This window comes from Bidens hawaiensis, unplaced genomic scaffold (genome assembly GCF_021521415.1).
Source record: "Bidens hawaiensis isolate Kalapana, Puna unplaced genomic scaffold, B.hawaiensis_p1.1 tig00066021_1, whole genome shotgun sequence".
In the NCBI taxonomy this organism is placed as follows: domain Eukaryota; kingdom Viridiplantae; phylum Streptophyta; class Magnoliopsida; order Asterales; family Asteraceae; genus Bidens; species Bidens hawaiensis.
The window spans coordinates 24,171-51,622 of record NW_027501751.1 but is presented as its reverse complement, the minus strand read 5'-3'; the positions used below and the strand labels follow the sequence as shown (position 1 = coordinate 51,622).

At 37.2% G+C, this 27,452-nt stretch overlaps 2 protein-coding genes and 1 long non-coding RNA gene across 3 annotated transcripts; 2 read left to right on the top strand and 1 right to left on the bottom strand.

The window, feature by feature from the left end:
- Positions 1-5,966: 5,966 nt before the first annotated feature.
- Positions 5,967-19,553, top strand: LOC143604625 (uncharacterized; the record flags this gene model as incomplete). Its single annotated transcript, XM_077081046.1, has 17 exons — positions 5,967-6,002; positions 8,032-11,237; positions 11,318-11,590; positions 11,684-11,953; positions 12,034-12,303; positions 12,392-12,661; positions 12,909-13,289; positions 13,593-14,938; positions 15,039-15,475; positions 15,806-15,858; positions 15,947-16,048; positions 16,114-17,939; positions 18,016-18,127; positions 18,235-18,418; positions 18,503-18,570; positions 18,678-18,778; positions 18,867-19,553. Coding segments are annotated over exons 2-17 (9,582 nt in total), but the record flags the coding sequence as incomplete, so codon positions are not given.
- A 2-nt stretch (positions 19,554-19,555) lies between these two features.
- Positions 19,556-20,403, top strand: LOC143604626 (uncharacterized). The gene is made up of 3 exons (XR_013148334.1): positions 19,556-19,625; positions 19,714-19,798; positions 20,300-20,403. It is a non-coding gene; the product is annotated as an uncharacterized LOC143604626 (long non-coding RNA).
- A 2,217-nt stretch (positions 20,404-22,620) lies between these two features.
- LOC143604624 (uncharacterized) lies at positions 22,621-26,642 on the bottom strand. The gene is made up of 16 exons (XM_077081045.1): positions 26,491-26,642; positions 26,341-26,413; positions 25,952-26,074; positions 25,558-25,877; positions 25,285-25,489; positions 24,805-25,196; positions 24,640-24,741; positions 24,469-24,555; positions 24,261-24,383; positions 24,066-24,177; positions 23,856-23,981; positions 23,621-23,773; positions 23,428-23,552; positions 23,210-23,356; positions 22,814-23,125; positions 22,621-22,707 (listed from the first exon to the last, which is right to left on the bottom strand). Exons 1-16 carry the CDS (start codon positions 26,545-26,547, stop codon positions 22,621-22,623), a joined length of 2,544 nt encoding a protein of 847 aa, XP_076937160.1. The 5' UTR covers positions 26,548-26,642.
- Positions 26,643-27,452: the final 810 nt, after the last annotated feature.

Here is a 27,452-nt window from a genome sequence, read left to right as displayed (position 1 = left end):
TTAGAAGAGATTGTCTTAAAGCATGGAAAAACGCTAAATCCGAACTAATTTCATACTTTTCAAACTTACAAACTGGTGTAAACTTAACAACGGATGTTTGGTCGGTACCTCATGGTTCGCCCGACTCATACATTTGTGTGACGGCTCATTGGGTTGACCCCGAGTCGTGGCAAATGATGAAACGAACCGTTGCGTTTTAATTGTTTGATTACCCGCACACGGGTATAAATATTTTCCAAATCTTGGATAAAGTCATTCGACAATACAAAATTGAAGATAAAATCTTTTCAATTTCGTTTGATAACGCGTCCAACAATACGGCCGCGGTTGGCCATTTAAAATTAAAATATAAACCTATTTGTGATGGAGCGTTTTTCATAGCCGATGCATTGCACATATTATCAACTTGGCCGTGCAAGATGGGTTAAACGTGATCGAAACGCAAAGAAACAGTTTTAAAAGAATGTTACGAGATGTTTTTAGCAACAATAAAACATTTTCAAGATACAAAAAATTTTGTGTAGAAGCTAATTGTCAATGGTTGGGGCCAAATTGGGATTGTCCAACAAGATGGAACTCGACTTGTAATATGTTTGAGAAAGCCATCCAACAAAAAGAATCATTAATTGCGTTTCATCAAATTTTGTAGGGGTAAATGTGCACCATATGATCCTAGAAACTGGTTATTGATTGAGATCGTTACGTAGGTCCTTCAAATTTTTAAATCTTGCACAACTAGTTTATCCGGGGTTTACTATCCAACAAGCCCCATTGCTTTACCAAAAATTGCTGTCATGTGCACAAAGTTGAGTGAACTTGATTGTAGGGGTGCACCTTATTTTGATATGGGTGTAAAAATGAAAGAAAAATTTAGAAAATATTTTCAACAACTACCCGCTGTTTTGACATGTGCTGCTGCGTTAAACCCTTGCATCAATGTTGGTGGTGTTGAAGCTTTAATAGAAAAAATTTGTGATGAGCTTGGGTTAAACGACGATCAAAACCCCTATTATAGCCAAACTTTAAAGAATGCTTTCAACACCACCTTGTCAAACATGTATGATGTCTACCTTACAAAATACGGGTCGTCTTCCCAAATTCATGACTCGTTAAGAGCTGTTGCCCAATCCCAATCCCAAACCGACCTTGAAATGGGGATGTACTACATGATTTGGGAAGACGCCGGTAAACGTCAAAGGGTAAACACCCAAGCAGTGAACTTGGAAGGTATGGTGGTACCAACTTTGTGAAACACATGACTCCGGATGAATTTAGAAGTCTTGATTTGCTGGCTTGGTGGAGAGGTAAGGAGGATGAGTTTCCGATCCTCGCCGCCATGGCCAAAGATTTACTAACGGTCCAAGCTTTCACGGTAGCTTCGGAGTCTGCTTTTTCTGTTTCTGGCAGGGTTATATCGATTAGGAGGACTCGACTCACTGCACCAGCTATAGAGATGTCGATTTGCTACAAGGATTACTTGGACTTTTTAGATAGGGCACAACATCAACGTTCACTCGAGGGGGAAATGGAGTATGAAGCGGGCTTGTATGAAGACGAGGTCAATGAAGGACACACTCAACCAATGACCGATGAAGAAGCCGCGTACGACGATTACCTAAGAAATAGCTCGGGATCGGGTAGCGAAGAAAATTAGTTAAAGAAACAGCAAACATGGAGGCAAATCATGAGTAAGAAACAGCAAGTTGTTCATGTAATCGTGTCTAAGCATTCTTTTTCCTAATATGTGCTCTTATTTACTTGTTGATTTGGATTTTTCTAATTTAGTTAAAGAAACAGCAAACATGGAGGCAAATCATGAACAAATTGCGATTGGGAACAACAGGAGCATCTGCTAGTTCACGATTTAATGTTTGTATTTTTGAGTTAAATCATGAACAACAGTTCTTGGCAAAAATTTCTTCAGTGTTAATGATTTAATGTTTGTATTTTTGAGTTACAAATATGCGATAACGATTTAATGTTTGTATTTCTAATGTAAAAACTATAAATGAAAGTTATGTGTTTTTAATCTTTGGTTTGTTGAAAACACATTCACCAACACACACTCATACTCATCTTCCAAGCAAAGAACCCTAACAACGAAAGCAAAGAATGGCTTCGGTCAGTCCGTTTTGCCTTGTAGTTACCAGTTTGCCTTGTAGTTACCGGTTTGTTTATACTGTGAAAAAATAATGGTCTTCATTAAGTACAAAATATAAAAAACAAATAATCGTATTTGAAACCGCGAAATTTAAAAAAAAAAAAAAAAAAAACCGGTTAATAAAAAAAACCGGTTCTAACCGGTTTCTAAACCGGTCCTAACCGGTTAGACCGGTTAGGGTTTTGACAGAAAAAAACCGGTTATTAACCGGTCCGATTATTAACCGAACCGGTTTTTTTCCGGGCAAAAAAAAACCGGTCCGGTTAATAACCGAACCGGTTTTTTTAAAAAAACCGGTTTGTGCACCTCTATGGCCAAGGGTGCCATACTGATTTCTTTTCTAATATTGCATTATGTAGATGGTCTTGAAAGTGGGGGTGGCGTTCTTGCTCCTACCATCATGTCACACAACAACCCCCCCCTCCCCCCACTTATTTTGTTTTCTCTGTCTATTGTAACTCTATACTACCTCAATCTCTTTCAATCATACATCATTTACATAAACCATGATACTGTTTCCGCACACGTACCTTACAAAATAAATTGATATTTCTTTTATAAAGTATTTTTTTGAACGACCAACGAATTCTCTAAATGAGATACCAGCTAAATTCATCACATCAGGATACACTTACCATTTTGATCCGGGGAAAACCCTCATCTAAGGCCAACACCAATGAACACTCGCCCGACAATGATGTGAGGTAAACCCGTTTAGTTCAAAAATCCAACTAATAAACCACACCTACTCACCTAATCCATCGTCAGCTCATCATCTAATGTTTTTTTTCCCCTATATTAATGGGGTAAAGTTAAGATACAAAGGGAGACAAAAATGAGAATGGTGAAAATGATTTATGGTCACACAAAAACCCTTCAACAACAAAAAATTAATAATAATAAAACCATAACTCAAAGTATAAATAAAAAACGGAAAAAAACATATAACAAAATGTTTTCCCCGTCATTCCCATTAAAAAAACCCCGACGAAAAGACACGATTTCAAGAAAAAAAACACAATGCCAAAAATGAACAAACAACACAATGATAAATAAAAAAAGACACAATAGGTCGCAAAATTTAACATAATACCGAACAAAATATAACACAATGTTGAGCATTATAACACAATATCAAGAAAAAAAGAACACAATGTCAAGAAAAAAAACACAATTAATAACGAAAATAAACATAAAACACAATAATAAATAAAAAGACACAATACTGTTTCTTTCTCAACATTGTTTTTTTCAAGACAAAGAAAACGGCGAAAACATTTTTGCATTTTACATTTTTATTAAATTTTAAGTTATGATTTCTTTTATTAAAGGATTTTTTTATGACTAGAAATCCTTCTTGTTTTCTAATGATCCCATTATTAAAATAAATTCACCCATATTTTTATTAATGTTATATTTTTAGATAAGGGTCAAGTTATTCTATAAATGGTAATAAAAATGAGAAGTGTGAGAAACCATAAATAATTGACATGTGTCAAGTGGGGAACAAAATAAAAAGGGTATAGAGGTAATTGTACACATTTTCTCTCTCCACATGCAAGACACATGTTAATACCCCCATCATTTTAGAACATTTATAACTTTTTCGTATAATATTTTTTTTTTAAAAAAAGTTCATCACAATAACAAGCGTTTTTTTATCTTTAATATGAGTATGATTTTTGTTATATAAAATTTAAAACAAAAATCACGTCATTGTGTCTTTTTTCGTCATTGTGTATTTTCGCACACCATTGTGTCTTTTCGCTCATCATTGTGTCTTTTTTCGTCATTGTGTCTTTTCGCACACAATTGTATCTTTTCGCTCATCATTGTGTCTTTTTTCGTCATTGTGTCTTTTCGCACACCATTGTGTCTTTTTGCTCATCATTGTGTCTTTTTTCGTCGTGTCTTTTCGCACACCATTGTGTCTTTTTCGCACACGTTTTGTCTTTTCGCTTATCATTGTGTCTTTTTTCGTCATTGTGTTTTTCGCACACCATTGTGTTTTTTCGCTTATAGTTGTGTCTTTTTTCGTCATTGTGTCTTTTCGCATACCATTGTGTCTTTTCGCTTATCACTGTGTCTTTTCGCACACCATTGTGTCTTTTCGCACACCGTTGTGTCTTTTCGCTTATCATTGTGTCTTTTTTCGTCATTGTGTTTTTTCGCACACCATTGTGTCTTTTCGCTTATCACTGTGTCTTTTTTCGTCATTGTGTCTTTTCGCACACCGTTGTGTCTTTTCGCTTATCATTGTGTCTTTTTTCGCCATTGTGTCTTTTTTCGTCATTGTGTCTTTTCGCACACCATTGTGTCTTTTCGCTCATCATCGTGTCTTTTTTCGCCATTGTGTCTTTTCGCAAACCATTGTGTCTTTCCACACACCATTGTGTCTTTTCGTTTATCATTGTGTTTTTTTTCGTCATTGTGTTTTTTCGCACACTATTGTGTCTTTTCGCTTATCATTGTGTCTTTTTTCGTCATTGTGTCTTTTCGCACACCGTTGTGTCTTTTCTCACACCATTGTGTCTTTTCGCTTATCATTGTGTCTTTTTTCGCCATTATGTCTTTTTTCGTCATTGTGTCTTTTCACACACCATTGTGTCTTTTCGCTTATCATTGTGTCTTTTTTCGCCATTGTGTCTTTCCGCACACTATTGTGTCTTTTCGCTTATCATTGTGTCTTTTTTCGTCATTGTGTCTTTTCGCACACCGTTGTGTATTTTCGCTTATCATTGTGTCTTTTTTCGTCATTGTGTCTTTTCGCACACCATTGTGTCTTTTCGCTTATCATTATGTCTTTTTTTCGTCATTGTGTCTTTTCGCACACCATTGTGTCTTTAACTTGAAACGTAAAACACAATGGTGAATACGTATAACACAATGACCTAAAACGTAAAATACAATGATGAATACGTATAACACAATGACCTAAAACGTAAGACACAATGGTGAGTACGTATAACACAATGGCCTAAAACATAAGACACAATGGTGAATATAATGACATGAAACGTAAAACACAATGGAAACAACATATTACACAATGACACAATAAACAACAAAAAAACACAATTAAAAAACCCATTAATTTTTTCTATATTACAATATGATGCTCATATTAAAGATAAAAAACGCTTAATATGATGACGACTTGTTTTTAAAAAAATAATGTTGTATGAAAAAGTTATGAGCATTTTAAAATGATGGGGAAATTGGTATGTGTCTTGCATGTGGAGAGAGAAAGTCAACAAATGTGTGTTATTACCTTTATGCCCTTTCCATCAATTTTTATTTATTAAATTAACCTCAGCCATATAAGATCAATGGACCGAATTCCTTCTCACTTTTCTGTTATCATTTGTATTTTAAATTTACCTTTTTAGCTAATGCTTTTAGCCTTTAAGAATTAAGATATTTGAAAAAATATCAAACGAAATCATTAGGCGCTTCTTTACACTAACCAATGACACACCCACACGTGTCCAAAACGGTCCTTATCACATTTACCAAAACACCCCTTCCCACACAGTTTCAAATAATAATACTAATAATATTCGTTCGCCATATTTACACTGAAATAGCAACACACTCACTCACTTTCTCTCTCTAGGTTTTCTGCAACACGCCAAACTCATCATCTTCTTCTTCTTCTTCTGCTGTTCATTATGTAAGTCTGTAACCTGTTATTTATATTCTATATTGTATTGTATTGTCTATTATTCAGTCAAATATCAGTACTAATTTTGTTTTGACTACTAATTAGGGCTTGTATATGACGCGGCAGCAGCAGCAACGGTGATCTAATCGTCACGGTTTTGACACTGAATGCTGGAAGGTAGTGTTACGTTTTACCGATTTGCATTTTGTTATAGTGATAATTGATCGGTTTATGTTACTGTGCTGTGTGTGTTTAGGTTGTAGTTTTAGTGAATGTATGTATGTATGTATTATTATTATTATTATTATTATTATTATTATTATTGATCGGTTTATGTTATTGTGCTGTGTTTATTTAGGTTATGTTTTGTGAAAATGTTTATTTTTAGTGAAATGTGTTGTTATTATAGACCTAATTTGAACAAGTTGTGTATTTAGAGTTGAAATGTGAGTGATTAAGCGTAGGGTTTTGCTAACTCTGTTACCTGTAGTAGCTAGTTTATGATCCGACCGTCACGATTTTGACACTGAATGCTGGAAGGTAGTGTTACGATTTCGTTGATTTTACATTTCTTTCTAGTGATGATTGATTGGTTTATGTTATTGTGCTGTGTGTGTTTAGGCTAAGTTTTGTAAAAATGTTAGGAGTTTGGTTATTTTTAGTGAATGTAATGTAGTGTTATTGTTATTGTAGACCTAATTTGAACAAGTTGTGTATTTAGAGTTGAAATGTGAATGATTACGTTTCGTTGATTTACATTTCGTTAAAATGTCACGATTTTGATACTGAATGCGGGAAGGTAGTGTTATGTTTCGTTGATTTACATTTTGTTTTAGTGATAATCGATCGGTTTATGTTATCGTGTTGTGTGTGTTTAGGTTATATTTTGTGAAATTGTTAGGAGCTTTTGATTTTTTAGTGAACGTAATGTATTATTATTTAGACCTGATTTGAACAAGCTGTGTATAGTGATTAAGCTTAGGGTTTTGCTAACTGTGTTACCTGTAGTAGCTAGTTTATGATCCGACTGTCACAATTTTGACACTGATTTTGACTTCCCTGAGTAAGGCCTTGACTTAACTTCTTATGACTTTGACTAGGCCCAACAAATAACTCTGGCTTTGACTCGACCCTTCTTGTGTGATGGGTTCGTATCATGTACTCAATATAAACAAAGGTTTTCTATAGTATGAATTATGAAATCATAACCACACATTCTGATGCTAACAAGTTAAGATACCTGAATAAGCTGATTTTGACACTGAATGGAGGAAGGTATTGATAGTTTCTCATTTCCACGTTTACTTCTAGTAATTACTGATCAATTTACATTATTGCGACATGTACTTAGGTTATATTCGTAAATGTATCTGTCATTGTGAAATACTTGTAGACCTTTAGAACTGTATAGGTGGAGTTCAAATGTGAATGAATAAGCTTAAGATTTTGCAAACTATATTAGAATCTAGTATAGTATGAGTCACAAAACAAGTTGTGTGCCTCACTTTCGTAATTTTTTTATAACATGCAAATTTCAAGTTTTGTTTCATTATGTTGAATGTTGGATGGCTATTGATCGATTGGATATTGATTTATGCTTGTGATTTGTGCTTGATTAAGGTAGGATTTGATTTGATTTTGTCGTGTTTTATAATTTTCTACCATGATGTAGTCTGTGTTAGTCAGGGTTTTTTTTAATTGTAATATAGTATGAAATCATAATCGCACAGTTTTGATACTAACAAGATAAGATCTCTGAATAAAATCTAATATATGATGTTTAAGATTCCAACATGCCTAGACTATCAATGGATTATGTAAGAGGCTTATGCCTCGTACAGTTTATACTTAGCAGTGAAAAACGTTTGTTTATGCATTATGTCATCTCTTTGTTACAGCGTCTAAAATAAAAACATCGTTTTTGCATGTTCTCTCTAAATTAGGACTTGGTATTACACTATTGCTAGTTTAAAATAGCAAATGTATGAGAAAAGATAGCAAATATATGAGAAAAACATAGGTATTTTGTTGCTAGAAAATAAGGGCAAAGCTATTTGACAAACAAGAGTCCTCCAAATGGGTGTTGGTATTCTAAATGACATGGCTTTTATCATAATGATTTTTATGTGCTAAATTATTTATACTGAATGATAAATTGTACAAGTGCTTATTTCTAAAATAGTTTAGTTGAAGGGTGGAACTGCAGGGATATGCAAATGGATTATGATGACAGTGAGTTCAGCATTCACAATGTTGAGTTAACCGAGGAAGTAAGCTCCACAGTTTCTCCTGTTTTGCGTCCATATGACTATGAAGATGCGGGACATTTAAGCTTTGATAGTTTGGTTGAGAATGAGGTTTTTCTTGGTATCACTGGTCAGGAAGACAATCAGTGGATTGAAGAATACTCACGTGGTACTAGTTCAAGTGTGGTTGAATCAAGACATGACAATGTATGGTCTGAAGCAGCTTCTTCAGAGTCTGTTGAAATGCTTCTAAAATCAGTTGGCCAAGGGACCTTGGTCACCAAATCTAGTGATGAACCTGGTAACTTAGCTACAAATCTGGACTCTATGGATCCTAATTTGAAGCAAGATGATGAATTCAGTCATGCACTAGAAACAATGGTAACAAAAAGGTTAGGAGGGTTCTTTGAAACTGAAGAGTTACATGTGAGTGATGAACCTGGTAACTTAGCTACAAATCTGAACCCTGTTTTGAAGCAAGAGGATGAAAATAATCATACTCTAGAAGCAATGGTAACAAACCAGGTAGAAGTGGGGCCCTTGGCAACTGAAGAATTGTATGTGAGTGATGAACCTGGTAGTTTGGCTACACATATGGATCCTAATCTGAAGCAAGATGATGAATTCAGTCATGCACTAGAAACACTGGTAGCAAAAAAGGTAGAAGGGTTCTTGGCAACTGAAGAGTTAGATGTGAGTGATGAACCTGGTAGTTTATCTATAAATTTGGACCCTAATTTGAAACAACAGGATGAAAATAATCATGCCCAAGACGCAATGGTAACAAACAAGGAAGAAGAGGGGGTCTTGGCCACTGAAGAATTGGATGAGAGTGATAAGCGTGGTAGCTTGGCTACAAATACGGATTCTAGCTTGAATCAAGATGATGAAAGTAATCATGTCCATGAAGCAATGGTGTTAGATGAGGTGGTGGTCTTGGCAACTGAAGAGTTGGATGAGAGTGATGAACGTGGTAGCTTGGCTACAAATACGGACCCTAGCTTGGATCAAGATGATGAAACTAATGCCCATGAAGCAATGGTGATAGACGAAGAAGTAGGGGCCTTGGTGACTGAAGAATTGGATGCAAGTGATGAACCTGGTAGCTTAGCTACATATATGCATCCTAACTTGAAGGAAGATGATGGGAATAATCATACCCTAGAAGCAATGATAATAAACAATGAAGAAGAGGTCTTGGCAACTGAAGAATCGGTTGTGAGTGATGAACCTTGTAGCTTATCTATAAATCTGAATCCTGATTTGAAGCAAGATGATGAAAAGGATGATGCCCTAGAAGCAATGGTAACAAACGAGGAAGAAGAGGGGGTATTGGCAACTGAAGAATCAGATGTGAGTGATGAACCTGGTAACTTGGCTACAAATATGGATCCTAATTTGAAGCAAGATGATGAAAATAATCATGCCCAAGAAGCAATGGTTACAAACAAGGAAGAAGGGGTCTTGGCCACTGATGAATTGGTTTTGAGCGATGAACATTGTATCTTAGCTACAAACTCAGATCCTGATTTGAAGCAAGATGATGTAAAAAATCATGCTCATGAAGCAACGGTGATAGACAAAGAAGTGGGGGCCTTGGTGACTGAAAAATTGGATGCGAGTGATGAACCTGGTAGCTTAGCTACAAACACGGATCCTACTTTGAATCAAGACGATGAAAATAATCATGCCCAAGAAGCAATGGTAGCAAACAACGAAGAAGAAAAGGTATCGGCAACTGGAAAATTGGTTATGAGTGATGATGAACCTAATAGCTTATCTGCAAGTATGGATCCTGTTTTGAAGCAAGATGATGGAAGCAATCATGCCCAAGAAGCAATTGTGGTACATAAAGTAGAAGATGGGGTCTTGGCAACTGAAGAATTCAATGTAAGCGATGAACCAGGTGGCTTACCTTTAAGTATGGATACTAATCTGAAGCAAGATGATGGGAAGAATTATGCCCAAGAAACAATGGTGTCAGACAAAGAAGTGTGGGCCTTTGTGACTGACGAATTGGATGCGAGTGATGATCCTGATAAGTTAATCACAAATGTGGGTCCAAATAAGAAGCAAGATGACGTTAACGGTCATGCCCAAGAAACGATGATAATAAATAAGTCTCAGGAAAGCTTCGATTGTGATGAGTTTTTTGTTACAGTTACTAAAGACTCTCAAGAAGAGACGGAAGTTTCTGGTGGAAAGTTAGATACAGATGTTTTTGGTAACATATGTGATTTTTCTGAGGAAAAAGTTGACGGTATATGTGTTGATGTTAATCATGAAGCTAGAAATATAGCAGTTGAATTATCTGAAAACAAACCACGAGAAGATATTTCTACTTTCAAAATAGATAGTGGGAATTTGGATGCAAGTAAGGAATGCGATTTGGAAAGATGTCAATCAAGTAGTGAGGCCGAGTGTAGCGCCAAGAACGCGGATAATCCAGTAGGCAGTCTCACTGCAGTTGAAACTTGTACAAACAGTAATGTAAAGCCTTCAAATGTGGATTCTCTCGATAAGCCACCATTTGCAGTTGACAATCTTGTTGATGAGGAGTCAATGCCAGCAGAGAGTTGTAATTTGCTAATGACAGAAGCTTGTGCTGAAGTTTCTCATGACAGCAAGTGTGCTGCCACTGCTTTTCCTGAGTCATGTGAACTTAATAATGACTTTATGCATGAGGACTTACCTCCAGTTACTGTTGAGGATGATGGCAAGAAAACATCAGAGAATCTTGCTTCTCTAGAATCAAATATGTGTTCTCCATTAAAGGTGTTGGATGCATATGTCGAGGAATTAGATAAACCAGACTGTGCTTTTGACCAATCGGAAATGGGTGAAGGAAGAAGCATTAACGACACAGGTATTAATATGACAAACACGTGCTCATCAGTTGAATTAATTGCTGGAAACACGGATCTTGTAGCCATTCCAAAAGTTCACAGTGGGGATTCAAACAAGGACCAGAGCCCTGCTGCTAAGTTTTCTGGTTCAGTGCAGCAGCAGATAAATGATGAAGTACAATCATCTGAGCAACATGGTGGTACTTTGGATACGGACATTGCTGCACTTGATAGCCAACAAGATATTGAATCAGTTTTGACTGCTGAAGGCGGTAAGGATCAAGGATCTGAAGCTGACATCACTATTTTGGCTGAACCAGGTATCTTTCTCTCTCTCTCACTTTCAAGCACAGACATATTAACGACACAGGTTATAACATGACAAACACGTGCTCATCAGCTGAATTGATTGCTGGAAACACGGATCTTGTAGCCACTCCAAAAGTTCACAGTGGGGATTCAAGCAAGGACCAGAACCCTGCTGCTAACCTTTCTGATTCAGTGCAGCAGCAGATAAACGATGAAGTACAATCATCTGAGCAACATGGTGGTACTTTGGATATGGTTATTGCAGCCTTTGATAGCCAACAAAATATTGAATCAGTTTCGACTGCTGAAGGCTGTTGTAAGGCTCAAGGATCTGAAGCTGATATCACTATTTTGGCTGAACCAGGTATCTCTCTCTCTTTCTCTCTCTCAGTTTCAAGCACACGCATATTAACGAGTAACGACACAGTTACTAATATGACAAACACGTGCTCATCAGCGGAATTGATTGCTGGAAACACGGATCTTGTAGGCACTCCAAAAGTTCACAGTGGGGATTCAAGCAAGGACCAGGGCCCTGCTGCTAACCTTTTTGATTCAGTGCAGCAGCAGATAAACGATGAAGTACAATCATCTGAGCAACATGGTGGTACTTTGGATACGGCCATTGCAGCACTTGATAGCAAACAAAATTTTGAATCAGTTTCGACTGCTGAAGGTTGTAAGGCTCAAGGATCTGAAGCTGATATCACCATTTTGGCTGAACCAGGTCTCTCTCTCTCTCTCTCTGTTTCAAGCACACACTTATTAATGACACAGGTACTAATGTGACAAACACGTGCTCATCAGCTGGATTGATTGCTGGAAACACGGATCTTGTAGGCACTCCAAAAGTTCACAGTGGGGATTCAAGCAAGGACAAGGGCCCTGCTGCTAACCTTTTTGATTCAGTGCAGCAGCAGATAAGCGATGAAGTACAATCATCTGAGCAACATGGTGGTACTTTGGATATGGCCATTGCAGCACTTGATAACAAACAAAATATTGAATCAGTTTCGACTGCTGAAGGTTGTAAGGCTCAAGGATCTGAAGCTGATATCACCATTTTGGCTGAACCAGGTCTCTCTCTCTCTCTCTCTCTCTCTCAGTTTCAAGCACACACTTATTAATGACACAGGTACTAATGTGACAAACGCGTGCTCATCAGCTGGATTGATTGCTGGAAACACGGATCTTGTAGCCACTCCGAAAGTTCACAGTGGGGATTCAAACAAGAATATGAGCCCTGCTGCTAAGCTTTCTGGTTCAGTGCAGCAGCAGATGAATGATGAAGTACCATCATCTGAGCAACATGGTGGTACTTTGGATATGGACATTGCAGCACTTGATAGCCAACAAGATATTGAATCGGTTTCAACTGCTGAAGGCTGTAAGGCTCAAGGATCTGAAGCTGATATCACCATTTTGGCTGAACCAGGTCTCTCTCTCTCTCTCTCTCTCTCTCTCTCCACACACACACATAATATTTAATGAAAAGAGCGAATCAAGAGTATTATTAAGTTAGGATTATAGATTTTTCAGCTCTCAGTTTCAAGTTTCAAGCGTAGTATGTAAACATAAACACACACACACCATGTGCAACTGATTGCATATTTCTTGCATCTTCAATTGCTACCGTGTAATCTGATATGTGTCATCTTCTTACGCTTTAAATGTTTCCACAGGTTATATTGATGCTACATCTCCGATACTTGGGGTAACAAGCTCAGATCACCATGATAATGAGAAAAAGGAAGAAGGGTTTGTTAGCGATGGAACCTGTGAAATTGAGTCTATCAAAGTTGGTAGTATGATGGATTGTGCTTCATTATCGGTGGTTGAAACAGGTGCACATCTTGTCCATGCTGGAGAAATTTTACATGAAACTTCTGTTGAAAACATGAATGCAGTCATGAATGATCTAGTAGAAGAGGCTAACCCTGATGATATGGGGGGATGGTCCACACCTTCAACTGTAGATCCCATACTATGTGATTCATCAACAAAAGCGGGTGATAACAGTGAGGCTGGAGTTGGTATGCAGGAATCTATCTCAGGACATCACGGTGAGGCACCTTTAAGTTTAGCAAAACCCTCCTACTTTCTTTATGGTGTATGGTACTTAATAAGATAATATGTAGAGCTACACATTCATGACTGGACTTAAACCACATTTTCTTTTCACTGTTTAAATGGTTGTCATGCAACATTCGTGTCTGGACTTAATCTTATAATTTAGGGAATTTTGTTGTTCAAGAACACAATCTTTCATAATTCTGATGGTGGGATCTTGATGGATAGAAATTTGGGTCATACATGTTGAAAGGCATATTTGCTTCTGTTTCTGATTACTTAACTAAATTTTGCAGTTAATATGTCAAGTGAGCAGCCTGTTTCTACCGATGTGGTGCTTACCTCGGAATGCAATGATAGTCATATGGGGCATGATGAAGATAGTTCTGTTTCTATGGAGAAACTTCAACCTTTGTCTCCTCTTTTAAACACAATCAGTACTGGGGGTGCCATTGATGAGAATTCCTCATTTCCAGAGGCAACAGAAGATGCAAATCCCAGTGAGGATGCCATTGATGAGAATACCTCATTTCCAGAAGCAACAGAAGATGTAAAGCCCGGTGAGGGTGACATCAATGAGAATAACTCACTTCTAGAGGCAACAGAAGATCTGGTGCTTACCTCAGAATATGATGATAATCATATGGGGAATGAGGAAGATACTTCTGGCTCTATGGATGCAGTTCAAGCTGTTTCTCCTCCTCTAAGCACAAACAATGCTGAACCTTTTCCGAGTACAAGAGTAGAATCCAGTGAGGGTGACATTGAGAATACCCCACTTCCAGAGGCAACAGAAGATATGGTACTTACCTCACAATGTGATGATAGTAATACGAGACGCGAGGAAGATACTTCTGTCTCTATGGATACAAGAGTAAAGCCCAGCGAGGGTGCCATTAATGAGAACACCTCACTTCCAGAGGCAACAGAAGGTTTGGTGCTTACCTTAGAATGTGAAGACAGTCACATGAGTCACGTGGAAGATACTTCTGTCTCTAGGGACGTAATCCAATCTGTTTCTCCTCTTTTGAACACAAACAATACTGAACTTTCTCAGAGTACAAGAGTAGAGTCCAGTGAGGGTGCCATTAATGAGAATACCTCACTTCCAGAAGCAGCAGAACATGTGGTCCTTACCTCAGAATGCGATGATAGTCACATGAAGCATGAAGATACTTCTGTCCCAGTGGATAAACTTGATTCTGTTTCTCTTCTTTTAAACACAAACAATACTGAACTTGTTCAGAGTACTAGAGTAAAGTCCATTGAGGATGCTATTGATGAGAATGCCTCACTTACAGAGGCAGTAGAAGATGTGGTGGCTACCTCAGAACGTGATGATAATCATATGATGCATAGAGACAGTTCTGCCCCCATGGATAAACTTGAATCTGTCTCTCCTGTTGTAAACAAAAACATTACTGAACTTTCTCAGAGTGCAAGAGTAACACCCAGCGAGGGTGCCATTAATGAGAACACCTCATTTCCAGAGGCAACAGAAGATGTGCAAGCAAAAGAGCATTCAATTTCTTCAAACAGTGATGTGAAAACAGATAAAAGTTTTACTTTTGAGGTCACTGCAGCTGCTGGACTTACAGAAACATGCACGGGTCTGCAGCTATTTTCTGCTTCTCAGTCTATGGTAATACTTTTTACATTCATCTCTTGATTTCTTTTGAATCATAGTTTATTTTATTTTTTTTTATTTTAACTTTGGATAATTTTGTTAATCCGTGCTGTAGGCTATGGAAGGGTCTTGTATTGATTTTGGCAGCACATTGGATCCTAGAAAACCAAATGCATCTCCTGTTGTTACTCAAACGCCTGGCAGTGGGACCATTAATGCAGCAACCAAAGAGCGTAAAAGGAGGCGAAAGTCGGTTGCCAAAGAAAGTGCGGAGAAAGGTAAGGAAACAACTACCACACGATCGCGAAGGGTAGAAAAGCCATCTCCTTTGTTGGTAACCTCCCCACAACCAACAAGCCCAACAGCAGCTGGTCAAGTTATTCAGTTTCAAGAGTCGGGTCCCAAAGAGAAGGTTGAATGCAGTGTTACAAAACCTGCTCCTATATCAAACCTGCCAAATTTGAATAACTCCACCTCTATTTTTCACCAGCCTTTTACCAATAATCAACAAGTTCAACTGCGAGCACAAATATTGGTTTACGGATCATTGATGTGAGTAATTTTACTTGTCAAAGCACAATTACTGGTAGATAAATTGTTGCTGTTGTCATTTTTTTTATTGTGGGAGGGTTTGTTTTCTCCATTCTCTTAAACCTGTGTTTGCCTCCAAATAATTAGCCTCTTTTAATAGAAAAAAGGGTATTTGAAATCAATTTTTTTTATGTATTTTTGCTAAATTTAATTTGTTGGTCAAACACTCTTCTCATCTTGATTCTTTGAACCAAACATATGAACATGCATTATGTATCTGAGGGCGGACAAATAAATTTTAGGATAATGTTATTGAATCTCTTGCTGAGACGTTTTGCATTGTGGTTGCAGATCAGGGATGCCGCCTGATGAGGCCCACATGATTGCTGCATTTGAACAGTCTGGTTAGTTTATGATTTTTAGTTGTCTTTGAAGTTAAGCTGATATTTCTGACATACAAAATGTTTACACATAATTGTGTTGTATATTCAGATGCTGGAAGGAAAACGTGGGAGGATGTTTGGCGTGCTTGTCTGGAGAGGGTTCATGGTCAGAAATCCCAGGCTAACACCCCTATTCAACAACCACGAGCAGGTAACTTTTGCATTGATTGTTTTTCATGTATTGTGAGTCTTATAACATTTTAACTTTCATTTCAGACTTGAAAGATGTAGGCTACAGAAGCCCAGATCTAGGAATTAAACATAGTAGTATACTTTCAAGCACATACAAGGGCACTCCGCCAGCTGTCAGCCCCTTGATTCCTGTTCCATCACCTCTTTGGAACATGTCTACCCCGTCTTGTGTTGGTTTACAGTCAAGAAATGCTGCTTTTCAACACCAATTTACTCCTATACATCACCCTTCTTATCAAACTACACCAAACCCTCTGTGGCTATCTCAAAGTCCTTTTCTTGGACAATGGGGGATTGCTTCTTTACCAGGCTCACCTGTCCCTCGTTTTTCTGGATCACCCATAACCGAGGCAGTTAAGTTAACCCCTGTTAATGTTTCTGGAGTTGGTCCACATCCACATTCTATCCCCGTGGTTCATAGTGCTTTGTTTTCTCCCTTATCTAATGATGACAAAAAGGCGTCTGGTGATCCAAAAAGTAGAAAGAGGAAAAAGGTTAGTGCTGCTGTTACTAATGTTCCTAGTCAAGTTCTGATGACTCCTCCTAGTGCTCATCTGGTTCCTTGTACTGGGGCCCACAATCGTACCCCGTTTCTGGTTGAAAACCAGACAGACTCAGTAACTACTCCTACTAGTATTTTTTCTACTTCAGTTACTGTATCAGCACCACCTGCTTCTAAAAGCAACAGTCATGCCAGGGTTCTTTCTGTTTATAATATGTTGAAAAGAGTTGAAGAGGGTAATGTTCAAGAAGCATATGCGAATGCAACCGACTCAAGAAGTATAAAAAGGACAGAGATTACCACTAGTCCAGCTGTCAACCAGACCCCTGTTTCACCACTAAATCAGACTGTTTCAGTAACTGTTCCTGCTTTTTGTACTTCGTTTCCTACATCAGTTGTCACGTCAACGCCTGTCTCCACCACATCTTACCGCAGTCAAAACATGGAGAATGCTCTAGCAGTAAACGAGACTGAGAGCAAAGTCGAAGAGTCAAAGCTACAAGCAGAGAATGCTGCTCTGCTTGCTGCTGCAGAAGTTAGTAATTTTCAGAATTTATGGAGCGGGTTGGATGGTCAAAATAGTTCTGGTGTTGTTTCAGATGCTGAAGCTAAGCTAATGTCTTCAATATCTGCTGCTGCTGCTGTTGCTAAGATGGCATCAGCTGCTGCTAAAATTGCAACAAATGTTGCAGAACAAGCAAGGTTAATGGCTGATGAAGTATTTCAATCAAGCGAGAATGGAAATTTCAGTCATATTCCACATCCAAATGTGGTCAATAAAGCTACACCTGCTTCTATATTGAAGAGTATGGTCAAAACAACCGACGCTCATTCCAATTCAATTATTTCTGCTGCTAGAGAAGCTGCTCGGCGGAGAATCGAAGCTGCTTCAGCTGCTTCAAAACATGCTGAAAATCTAGATGCTATTGTAAAGGCTGCTGAGCTAGCAGCAGAAGCTGTATCACAAGTTGGTAAGGTTGTCGCGATGGGTGATTCATCAGCTTTGAGAAAATTCGCAGAAGCTGGCCCTGAAGGTTTTTGGAACACATCACAATTATCATATGACCAGCATCTGACTAGCAACTCTGGTAAAAAGAACGCTTCTGGTAAGGTAGTTAAAGAGATTCAGACTTTGAAACATGGTCTAGCATCTCCTGTGCATTTGGCATCTAACCTGAAGAAAACAGTGACCAACGACGGTTCAATTATAAGCAATGAAAAGGATACCAGGACTTCTACTGAAACAAATACCAGATCATCTCATACATATGTTGTTGGACACGTCATTCCTCAAAGTACTGCAGGGATTTGGGAAGAGCATAACATTAAGGAGGGTTGCCTTGTTGAGGTAAGTAACTGAAAGTTTAGATGTTTCATTCTATTCTTGTACTTCACTTGCTTATTTCCATTTGCTTGTATTTTAGGTATACAAAGAAAATGGTAAGTACAAAGGCGCCTGGTTAGCAGCCAATGTCTTGAATTTAAAGGATGAAAAGGCGTTGATCTGTTACACTGGAATCCAATCTTCTTATGAAGGTAAATATGTTGTTTTTAAGCAATCCAGATAATATGCAGTTAATGATTTGTTGGAGTGATTTATATGCTGTGAATTGTGTGTGAATCTTTGTTAAATTGTTTTGAAGGGTCAGAGAATGTAAAAGAATGGGTGGCGTTTGAAGTTATAGGCAGTGAGGAGGTACCTAGTATACGGATTGCTCATCCTATGACCACCATGCGGTTTGAAGGGGCAAGAAAGAGACGCAGAACAGCTGTCACTGACTATGCTTGGTCAAAGGGAGACAGAGTTGATGTCTGGATGCAAGATTGGTTAGCGTTTTCCCAAACGGACTTGTATATACATCTTTACGAATTACACGGGCTGTATGTTAAATATAAACCTTATGTTTGTAGTTGGCGCGAGGGAATTGTTATGGAGCCAAATAAGATTGATGTAACTACCCTGACTGTTCAGTTTCCAGGTATATTATTATTGTTATTGTTATTGTTATTGTTATTATTTAGCGTAAATGAGTTTGTACAATATTATTATTTATTATGGTCTTTATTTTCTCTCTTTTCGAAGCAGCACAAGGAGAGACATCAGTTGTTAGGTCATGGCATGTCCGACCAACTCTTATCTGGAAAGATAGAAAGTGGATTGAATGGAATGGAGTTCATACTTCTCAGGTTTATCTTAAATTAAATAAAAATATTGAAAAAAAAACATGTTTTTGTTCATATTTAGTTTTAACAAGTTTGGTATATTTCTTTACAGGGCGAGTTACCGAAGGAAAAACGAATGAAACTTGGTAGTCCTGCTGCTGTCATTGATAAAAGGAAAGACAAGTTACCAATCATTGTGGAGTCGGGAACACATGAAGAACAAGGAACATTATTGCCATTATTATCTAGCCAAGAAACTCGTTTCAATGTTGGTAAAAACACCAAACCGACCAGCAATCTTCCAACAATCCATAAGGATAAGGCGAGAGTTGTTTTTGGTGTCCCGAAACCTGGCAAGAAACAGAAATTTATGGCGGTGAGCACGCAATACGTCGATGATCGAACCAACAAAAACATCACGGCAAGTGGTTCAAACAGTTTACTAAAGTTTCCAAAGTCGTATGGTGCGCGCGTAACCAAAACTGATGCCGTGGACAATCAAGTGCCTGAAACCAAATCCAGACTCAAGCCTCGAAAGCCGCCGGTTCCTTGGTTCAGACCAGTAACTAACCGTGACCCTCAACCGACAGATGCTGATTCTGTTGAAAATTCATCAACCCGACAAAACCAGACACAAGTCGGGCCATCTTCTAACAAGAGGAAGGAACCACTGAGAGGCCCGCCTGCAAAGAAAGGTTTTACTTTCACATCAAAGCCTAAATCTGATCCACCTTATAAAGGTAGAAAACTGCCACCACCGCCACCTAAAATAGAGGTGAAACCGCCACCTAAAATAGAGGTGAAAGACAAATCAGATTCTCAAGTTGACGAGCCTCGTAGATCCAATCGTAGAATCCAGCCAACGTCAAGGGTAAAATAGTCGTTTGCTTTACATGTATTTATTATTATTTTTTGAATAGTTTTGTAAACTGACTATTTTTATATTTTTGTGGTCTTAGCTATTGGAAGGGCTACAAAGCTCGCTTACCATTTCAAAGATGCCTTCGGTTTCACATGCAGCTCAAAGAAAGGTTACATCAAAAGGTAAATGCACTTTTCTACACAAGATATCGATTGCCATTTTAACGCCCTGCTTGCGGTGCGCGCATATAATGTATATATGTGTGAACCCTCGGGTGGGCAAAAGTAAAATTGCACTAATTTTGACGTTATTTTACTAATCTCGTGAAAATAACGTTAAAAGTGGTGGAAGGTTAATCAGGCATCATGTGGTGGCGTTGATAGCCGAAAGACAAGGGCACATGCACCGATCAGCCGGTCCCGATGATTGAGTGCTATGTGCCTTATGTCCAAGGCTTGATGCAAAACTACTATCGAGCCGGGGGTCTCACCGGAAGCAGCCTCTCTATCCCTATGGGATAGAGGTAAGGCTGTCTACATCTTACCCTCCTCAGACCCTACCATAGCATTGCTATTGGTGGGATATACTGAGTACGATGATGATGATGATGATATCGATTGCCATTTTATACATGGACTTGTTTTCGTGAATGAGACGTGATTATAAATCTCGTTTTTGTACAGGGAACACCAGTCACGGGTCAACCTAAGCAAAGAATTAGAGGAACAGCAAACCTTAGCTTTCCGGGTTTTGAGAAATCATTATTTAACTTTGTAGATGTTAATATTATATAATTTTATATTTTCTAGTAATGTTTTGAAACTTTATCTATTACTAGCTAGCTATCTCTATGCCATTGAAATATTTATATATGTAGTCTCAGACTCTCATCTAGCCTTTGAATACGAAGCTAATGCTATCAATGGTTTTTGTGACGATTTTATGTTTTGTATAACTGATTAACCTCGTCTCTTGGAGGTTGGTTAAAAACATGGATTGATCTATGAGATATTAACGATCGATGATTTTTGTTATTTATATGCATGCATTTAGTGTTTTCTTTTAGTACATAAAATCATGTTTTCTTTTAGTACATAAAAACTCACCGAAACTTTGGGGGAATTATCTTTTTGCGATTCCGTCTTTTGAATTTTTTGGAATTTTGTTCAAATCTATCACCCAGCAATCTCCTTTTTTATTTTAGATTCCCTTAAAAACCTTGGCTTCAAAGTGGTCGTTGGTGCCTTTTTCCATTCCAATACGCATGGATGGTTTGTCAGCCATAAATCGTCTCCCCTCAGGACAACATCTAATCTAGCAGGGTTTACATTGTTTGTTATTGCCATTTCCCTTTGAATCTGCAGCCAAGCTTCATAAGAATTTGCTTTGCAAAACCAACTTGATGGATTCATATTTGACCAAGAGTGGATAAATGTGGCAGGGGACGGGTTCCGTAGACCCTTATTTGGCATGTATGTGAGCACACGTTGGGTTTTTGAAATGGGCAAATTAGATACTTTTTTGTCGAGGAACTTATCAACTGTATCCACTTTTTAATAGAATGAAACCATTCTAACATTTTTAGAGTGAATTTTTGGTCTTTTGGTAAATCGCCCGCGTCAAGGAAGTAAGCAGCTAGCTTCGAAGTGTTGAAAGAGACAGCTATAGTGAATTTTTCGAATAGGCACCAGAAAAAACACAATGTTTCTTTTGTTAATGCATATGATTTGGCTATATGAAAAACATGAAGGAAACGAAAATCAGGGTAGAATTTCTCTCCTTTTGAAAACTTCCATATTTGTTCAAAATGATCGTCATCAGATTCTTGTAACTGAGGTCGGATGGTTCTACCAGGTTATGGGCATTAATAACTTCAAGGACTTCGTTTGGAAGGTGTGTTGGTTTGGAGTTTGAGGGTTGACCGAGAGATTTTGAAGATTTTGAGATGTGCCATTGTAAGAATTGCAGGTAAGATTTGATAATGTCGAACCATGTTGGATTCCTGGTATTTATAGACTTTTGGCATTGACAGGAAATCTGAAAGGATATTATTCTTTTCTTTAATATGATTAACAATGAAAGAATATTGTGAGAACCAGGCGAGTTTTCAAGAGTGTTTTATTATTAAACCGTAGCATTTTTGGAAAAGATGACATTTCTATCTCAATAAAAAAAGTTGCACCGATAAGGTGGACCTGAAATTTCTTGATTCCTCTTTTGACTGCCAATATCTCTTTGTACGTGGAGCGATAATGTTCTTCTGACACACTAAGCGTGCCGCTATTGTATCCACATATTGACATGACACATTTGTCGTCTTCTGCAATTAGGACGTTGCCCAATACTGGTCACTAGCGTCAGACGTTGCCCAATACTAGTCACTAGCGTCAGTCTGAAGAATCTTTTGTCAATTGGCGTGAGAATCTTTAAAGGTGGCATCACAACAGCTAGTTTCTTTATTTCTTTTACATGTGTTACATTAAGATTATACCATTTACGTGGTGCGGCTACATAATTTTACATGGTTCGAGTGTGCGCTCCAGGTTTGAAATGGGTTATGATTACGCATTGTTTGACACAAAAAAACAGGATCATTCTAATGTTCTATACTAATACGAGATTCACATTCTCACAAACCCGCGCTAAGGTACTATACTGAATAGTATATTCACATGCTGCAAACTATCATAATTTCAAGGATAGTTCGTTCACGTCAAAGAAACGACGGGCAAAAACGACCAAAATCAAAAAATGCTACAAACCTAGCATAACATAAATTGAAAAACAGACTAGTTTTTTAAATGTGTAGAGAATTACAAAACTGGATGACTTACAAGTTAGTAAATGAATATTGTAGAATATAAACTATATCTATGCTAACTAAAGTTGATAGGGTCATTTTGTCGGTCGATTTAACCGGAAAAAACTCAACCACGCCTCAGTCCATTTCAACCACCTACAAACCTAACTGGTTCACACTTCTGTCACCACCACCATATTAAACTTATCTACCAGTAACAGTCTTTAATCGATCATACGCACATTTTATCTTGTGTTTCTCTTCAATCTTTAACTTGTATCCTTCATCAGACTACACATCAAAATTTCACATATATTAAAAATAATAATAAAAAAATAAAATTAAAAAAAAATCCCAAAAGAATGAGGCTTTGCAATATCATGAGACTATTGCCTACCTTTATTCTCGATATACTATGCAGTATGCTGCCAATCTCGTTCTTGTAATATGTGAACGTTTCCCGAACTCTAACATCCTCATGCATTAGAAGTAAGACACGGACAGCTGTAACTATCCTGGTTGACTGGTCAACGATATCATCCGTGTTTTGACCGTCAAAAGATGACCCCGAGATGAAAGATGACATCACACTCAAAACACCATTAATAATCGGTTCGCTTCTATGAAACAAAAGAAAACAAGGCAATATATAATAAGGAATTCTGCTTGTACGGTTACTGACTGACACGATATCTTCTTCTCCATAACTCTGCATTCAATATATTATCATACAATATTACAATACACATAATATAACAAAAACAAATATAATCGATTTGATAAATGGACTTACGGAAACAACACGGATCAAGTATCTTGGAACCGCATTCCCTAGTTTAGAAATGCTCGGTTCAGAAAGTTTAGTGGGCTTCGAATCAAGTGTGACGATCATTCTAAGCAATGCACACATGTTCTCCAAGGCCAAAGGTGGTTTATGTGCCTGAGAGTGGAAAAAAATAAAGAATCGAAAAAAAAATCATCAAATAAATAATACGAGTATGGTCAACGTACAATCTGGTCAACAACTGCTTTCTCTAGCATCTTGAGAACAAGATGATCATCTCCGATCTGAGGCAAATAAGAGCAAACAGCACTCGTGACGGACCTAAACAATCCTGCGTTTGACTTCCCGCCTTCTGATAAACAATTAATAAAATGCAACATTTATTTACAAAAATAATTAAAAAAAAAAACATTAAAAAACCAAGTGAAAATTGCTTACCAGAAGAAACTTGATATCGTGACAGTAACGTGATGAGAAAGCTAATATAGTCAGTAATTTGAATATGCCCAGCTCTATATGCACAATTACTAACTTCCATGAAGCGGAATAAAATAGACGGATCCAAATCATGACCTGAATGCATATAAGATGGCATGGGATTCATCACAACGGAGTTCAAATATTATTTTAAAAAATAAACTAGATTACTACTCACACAAGCAACAAGCAGCTATGGACTGAAGCAAAGACGGATCCACAAACGAGAAGTAATATAGGCAACATATAGAAAGTTCTTGAATCTCTTTATCAAGCTTCATAAACGGACCATATGATATATCCCCTGCCAAAAAGGGAAACATTAGCACACAATAAACTAACCAGAAAGACATAGTGGGACGCGGTAATAATATATTAATATTCCTACCGTCATTGAAGGGACGTGTACTGTAAAAATCCCTTAACGAGTACTGCATGTTGTCAAACTCCTGAGAGAAGGTTCCACGTTGCCCTAAATGAAGTTGAAGAAGCAATACAGCCTGCAGAAAACAATATATAAGTAATGATACATATGTGTATGTATATACATACACCCACACACATATATGATATATATATATACCTTGGATGCTGATGAGTTTTTATCACCTAATAGGCTTAGCAACAAAGGAATCTCTCTAATCCAGCTAATCTGAAAGTCCATAATCTCCGAATCACTTGTATATGGGGATACCGAACAGTTTTTCTGTAAATTGGACATGATATTAAACATGAAACAAATAAACAAAAAACAATCGGTTCACGGTAAAAACAAAGAGAAAAGCTCTTACGGGAAATAACATCTCTTCGATTGCTGAAAGACAAGCTAGTTTCATTGTAGACTCGGGTTCACATTTCTTGAAAGCCTCTGTAAAAGCCTGCAATAAGCGCATCAATCAGAAATTGCATCTTATGTACGAATCTCAACAATGTCATGCTTCAAATCTTTAAAAAAAAACCACCTGAAGAATATGTGATTTCCAAGAATTGTCCATTTGTATGATCAGTTTAGGGATGAAACGAACGAGTGAAAGCGAATGCTTCTGGAAAGATGCTTTACCTGCCTGCAAATATTACAGATCATAAACGGTCTCCGTGTCTATAATATTAAAAGTCAAATTACATACCTTCTCAGACAATGCATCTACAATGAACACCAAAAACTTATCCAGAAAAACAGGCGGTGGAGCTGACCAGTCAACTAAGCAAAAGAAGATCTCCGATATTATCACATTCAACATAAAATACCTACTATCACCCTTCTCTGATGACTGATGTGTCGGGATAATAGGAAAGACACTAAATAACTTCTTTAATATAATTTGCAACACATCTTGATCACTTCGGTTTCCCTTCCCATAAACGAAAAACTTGACAATAACATCTATACTTTTCAGTATAGAAAGAAGACAATCAAACGACTGCGATTCCATTGTCAGAACTGAAGGCATAAAATCCTGAATCCCACTAACTAAAACAGGCAAAAGGGTCTTCAATTCCTTTGCAGTCACCGAAAACCCTAGATTTTCAATATTACACATACAACATTAAATGCAAACAATCTAATAGTCTACAAAAATTATCAAAATCCAGATTCTTTCACTTACCAGAACGATCTTCCTGCACTTCAGACTCGTAAGCATGCAAAATTCTTCGATCGGTTGTCAAGTTAGAAAGCACGTTATTATCATTATTATTGCACGGTAAAAGAGACAGACAGTATGCTAGGCCAGCAAAAACACTTTTAAGTTTTCCCTTATCATGCAAATTAAACTGGTTCTTCTGTAATATCTCTTTGTACTGTTGGATGATCTGTGCATGAAAACAACTTTCTATCTTATAAACATGTTCTTTCAAGTGTGAAAATTAAAAAAAAATACCTTATCAGCATACATAGAGAATGCCAACGGGTAGTGCTGAACAACGAGGTCAAAAAACTTGAAAGCCATCAAACGAACATCAATTGACAAATGTGTCATCGCATTGAACACATACGCCATCATCAAAGATACGAAAGTTCCCTGGCTATCCTCTTTACATGCGGGAAATACGACTGCTTTCAAAAGTTGAAAAAGCGTTTCACGCACTATTTTATCTTCATCACTCATACGCTCACGCAGCTTTTCAATAACCGTAAGTTTGTGCAGCTTAAGTTCAGTCGGATGGTTTTGGAAGATATCCCTAATACCAATCAATGCATCTTCAAACAATAACAGATACCTTTAATACCACACCGATTTAACACATCAACACGTTATGTATAAGAAACAATACCTCTACGAACTTTCGCATTGTGATGAGACGTCTGCTGAAGCAGCTCTTTCAAAGTCAACCCTTTCTTGCTCACAGCTAACCCAGTCTTCTCGGACGCCAAAGTTTGTTCCGGTAACACAATTGCTGCACATAATCATATATATCAATATAAAGCATAAGCAGTTCATCAAACGCCTTATGTGCACTCTTGAAATAACATAAATTCAAGTCTTCTCAACATTCAAATTTAAATTAACACAAACTTTGTTCCGGACTTCCGGTAATAATATACACACTTTGTTCCGGTAATATCATGTCAAAATAAAGCATAAGCATTTCATCAAACACCTTATGTGCACTCTCAAAATACTCTAAAAACAACATAAAGATTCAGTTTTTATCAATATTACCTTTTGATTTGACTTCAGTGTTTGTAGTGTTCTTTGGTGGAGGCAATTTCCTTCCAATTTTTCGTTTAATTTTCTGCAAGGTTTCAAGTTTGGGTAAATAATTTGTGGGTTTTTGAAGTTATTATTATTATTATTATTATTGAAGGTTACCTTAAAGTCTACACCACGTTTTTGCTGCTTCTTCAATTGGGCTTTGTGCTGCACCATTGTTGAAGATGAAGTGTTTTAGGGTTAATTGAGACCGTAAATGAATTGGGTTTTGATTGAATTGAGTTTTCGAATACGCCGTTGAATATAATAATTTTGCTGAAAGTGTTTGCTAGGGTTTAACAAGAGAGAGATTATTATTATTATTATTATTATTATTATTATTAATCTACTTGGTAATGGACATAAACGGGTATTTGTAATCTAGTCTTATACCGGTTGCAAATCGTGTTCGTAACTATTTAATATATAGGGTTGTCGTAGAGAGTCATTTAAAATATCGGGACGGGTGAAGAAAGGTTATTGAAATCATATGTTATAATAAGAAGATTAGTTTTTCTAGGAAGGATAGGAAATAATCTTGTCGATTTATTTGAGAATTGAATAGTTGAGATTAAATTAAAGATATCATCAAGTGTAAAACAAGGGTAAGGGCATAATATGGATAACACATTTGTTGAATTTCTCTCTCCACATGCAAGGCGCATGTCAAATTCCCCATCATTTTAAAACGTCCATAACTTTTTCATATGGCAATTTTTTTCAAAACAATTTCACCATAAAAACGAGTGTTTTTTTATCTTTTATACGAGTACCATATTGCTTTATAAAAATAAAATAAAAAATCGTGGGTTTTTACAAGGTGTGTTGTATCATAATTGTGTTTTACAAAATTGTGTTATACAAGTGTGTTTTATTTTTTCATAGTGTTTTTTGCATTGTGTTATTTAATTGTGTTTTCATTGTGTTTTTATTTTCATAGTGTTTATTCCATTGTGTTTTTTACATTGTGTTTTTCATAGTGTTTTATTTTCCAGCGAAATATCCGAAGACTTTTCCGGCAAGGTGGTGGCGATGGGTGGTGGTAGTTGTAGGAGATGAGTGAAAATTTAAGTGGGTTTTAA